This window comes from Penaeus japonicus, unplaced genomic scaffold, assembly GCF_977035675.1.
Source record: "Penaeus japonicus unplaced genomic scaffold, GWHDUDI00000001_assembly GWHDUDI00000014, whole genome shotgun sequence".
NCBI classification, from domain to species: Eukaryota; Metazoa; Arthropoda; class Malacostraca; order Decapoda; family Penaeidae; genus Penaeus; species Penaeus japonicus.
The window spans coordinates 9,955,755-9,958,254 of record NW_028234416.1 but is presented as its reverse complement, the minus strand read 5'-3'; the positions used below and the strand labels follow the sequence as shown (position 1 = coordinate 9,958,254).

At 43.5% G+C, this 2,500-nt stretch overlaps 1 protein-coding gene across 1 annotated transcript in view; it reads left to right on the top strand.

Annotated features, from left to right (window-relative positions):
- LOC147470505 (uncharacterized) overlaps positions 1-1,257 on the top strand; it is a 1,341-nt gene extending 84 nt beyond the window's left edge. Inside the window, exon 1 of the mRNA XM_086543701.1 lies at positions 1-1,257. This exon is cut by the window's left edge and continues 84 nt beyond it. Within this exon, the coding sequence (XP_086399827.1) occupies positions 1-1,257 (1,257 nt within the window).
- The last annotated feature ends 1,243 nt before the right edge of the window (positions 1,258-2,500 follow it).

The window sequence follows — 2,500 nt, the reverse complement described above, 5'->3', positions numbered from 1 at the left end:
ATATCTGGCCATGAATCATATGAGACATGTTTCTTGGGAGACTTCAACTTCCCTATGATTGATTGGAACGGTGTAATTCTGTCAGGTTCACCGTCGGCTACTAATCAGTCAGCAGTTCTTCTCTTCGACTTCATGGCAGACAACTTCCTCAGTCAGTATATTCTGGAACCTACTAGGCTGAACAACTGCCTTGATCTTTGCCTCTCCAACGCTCCTAATCTTGTGACACACGTTTCTGTGACTGACACACCATTATCAGACCACAAGCTTCTTGAGATCTTTCTGTCACATAATCCATGTCGGTCAGATCCTTCAGTACCCCCAGATTTCAGTGTTTCTTCGTTTCGGTCACTAGACTTCTACAAAGCAGATTGTGACGAAATCAACCATCTGCTTGATTCTGTTACCTGGAAGGAACTATGGGAACTCTGTGATCCTGAAGAGTTTCCTGAACTGTTGAACCTTGTCCTCCTTCAGATATGTGAGATAGGGTGCCCAAGGAAACAAGCATCCAGCAAAAGGCGGGGTTCATCGGTTAGTACATTGTCTCGCAAAAAACGCAAATTAAAACTTCGGTTGCAATTAGCTGAACAAAATCCAGTTGCTACAGCAGCTCACTTGGAGTCACTTAGAATCCAGATTTCGAGTGTGTATGCTGACATGCGTGATGCTATAAACCACGACCTAAACTACCGTGAACAACAGGCGGTAGATAAAGTGCACAGCAATCCAAAATATTTTTACAGCTATGCCATAAAGTTCTCCAAGCAGAAACGCAGCATTCCAATGCTTTTCAATGAAGCCAAGAGAACTTGCACCAATCCTGAAGAGATTGCTAACATCCTCCAGCGTCAATTCAGCAGTGTATTCAGTGACCCTTCAGCCACAAACATCGATGATGCATTATTTCAGTTACCATCCCTACAGAATCCATTTACAGAGGACATGTTGGAATTCTCGGTTGCTGAAATAATTGAGGCTATTGATGAAATTAAACCTGGTGCCGCTTCTGGGCCTGATGATCTTCCAGTCCTGCTTCTAAAGAAATGCAAGGAAGCATTCTCCAAACCTATACACATGATTTGGCAGCACTCTATGTCTACAGGCACAGTGCCGAAGTTCTACAAGACATCCCACATTGCTCCACTTCACAAGAAGGGTAGCCGCGCTATTGCGGGAAACTACAGACCTGTGTCGTTAACTTCTCATATTCTAAGGAATATGAGTTCTAAGGAAACAGATGGTTGCCCACCTTGAAGAAAACAACCTTCTCAATAGCAGACAGCACGGCTTCCGATCCGGTAAAAGTTGTCTTACTCAGCTGCTCCATCATTTCGATGACATCATCGAGTCGTTATCAAATGGTGACGACATGGATGCTATTTATCTGGATTATGCTAAAGCCTTCGACAAAGTTGACCATAAACTTCTTATCAGTAAACTGCATCTATATGGTTTTCATTTCAAAATCATCAGCTGGATCAAATCTTTTCTTACAAACAGAACTCAACAAGTTGTTGTAGATGGTCATATGTCTATCATTGCACTTATTATTAGTGGTGTCCCCCAAGGAACAGTTTTAGGTCCCATACTGTTCTTGATATTCATCAATGACATAGCTAGCTGCGTGTTGCATTCAACGTTAAGATGTTTCGCTGACGACACAAGAATTTGCAGATCCATCAGTGATTCACACAATGTTACTGAGCTTCAGTCTGATCTTGACGAAGTCACTAAGTGGTCATCAAGAAACAATATGGCATTACATGAGGATAGGTTTGAGTACATATGTCATCTCGCCAACAGACGTAATCCTCTCCACCAGCTTCCCTTTGCCCATGAGCAGTTCCAGTACACAACATCAACTGGCACCATACTCACTCCTGTTGATCAGCTCCGTGATCTGGGCATTACAGTTTCCATTGATTTGTCCTGGACATCACACATACGATCTAGTTGTGATAAGGCGAGGAAGATGGCAGCATGGGTATTCAGTGTCTTCCATTCTCGCAATACTGGCGTCATGTTAACACTATACAAGTCACTAGTCCGTAGCCACCTAGAGTATTGTTCTCCTCTGTGGAATCCGGCGAAAGTGTATGACATTCAGGAGCTGGAGGGTGTACAAAGAACTTTCACTTCAAAGATTCATGGTTTACAACATCTCCACTATTGGGATCGCCTGAAAACCCTCTCTCTCATGTCACTTCAGAGGCGTAGAGTACGCTATATTGTCATGCACATGTGGAAGATCCTTCATGGTCGCACATCCAATGACCTTGAAATACAGTTCATAGTCAACCCAAGATTGGGTACCCTGGCTAAGGTTCCATCTATCCATACAAAAAGCTCAGCGGCTCACCAGACTCTCTATGAGACATCATTCAGTGTAATGGGTCCTAGACTTTGGAACTGTATACCCTCGCACATACGTGCAGTCTCCAATCATGATGGCTTCAAGCATCATATGACGGCATTCATGCTTTCCTTGCCGGACAAA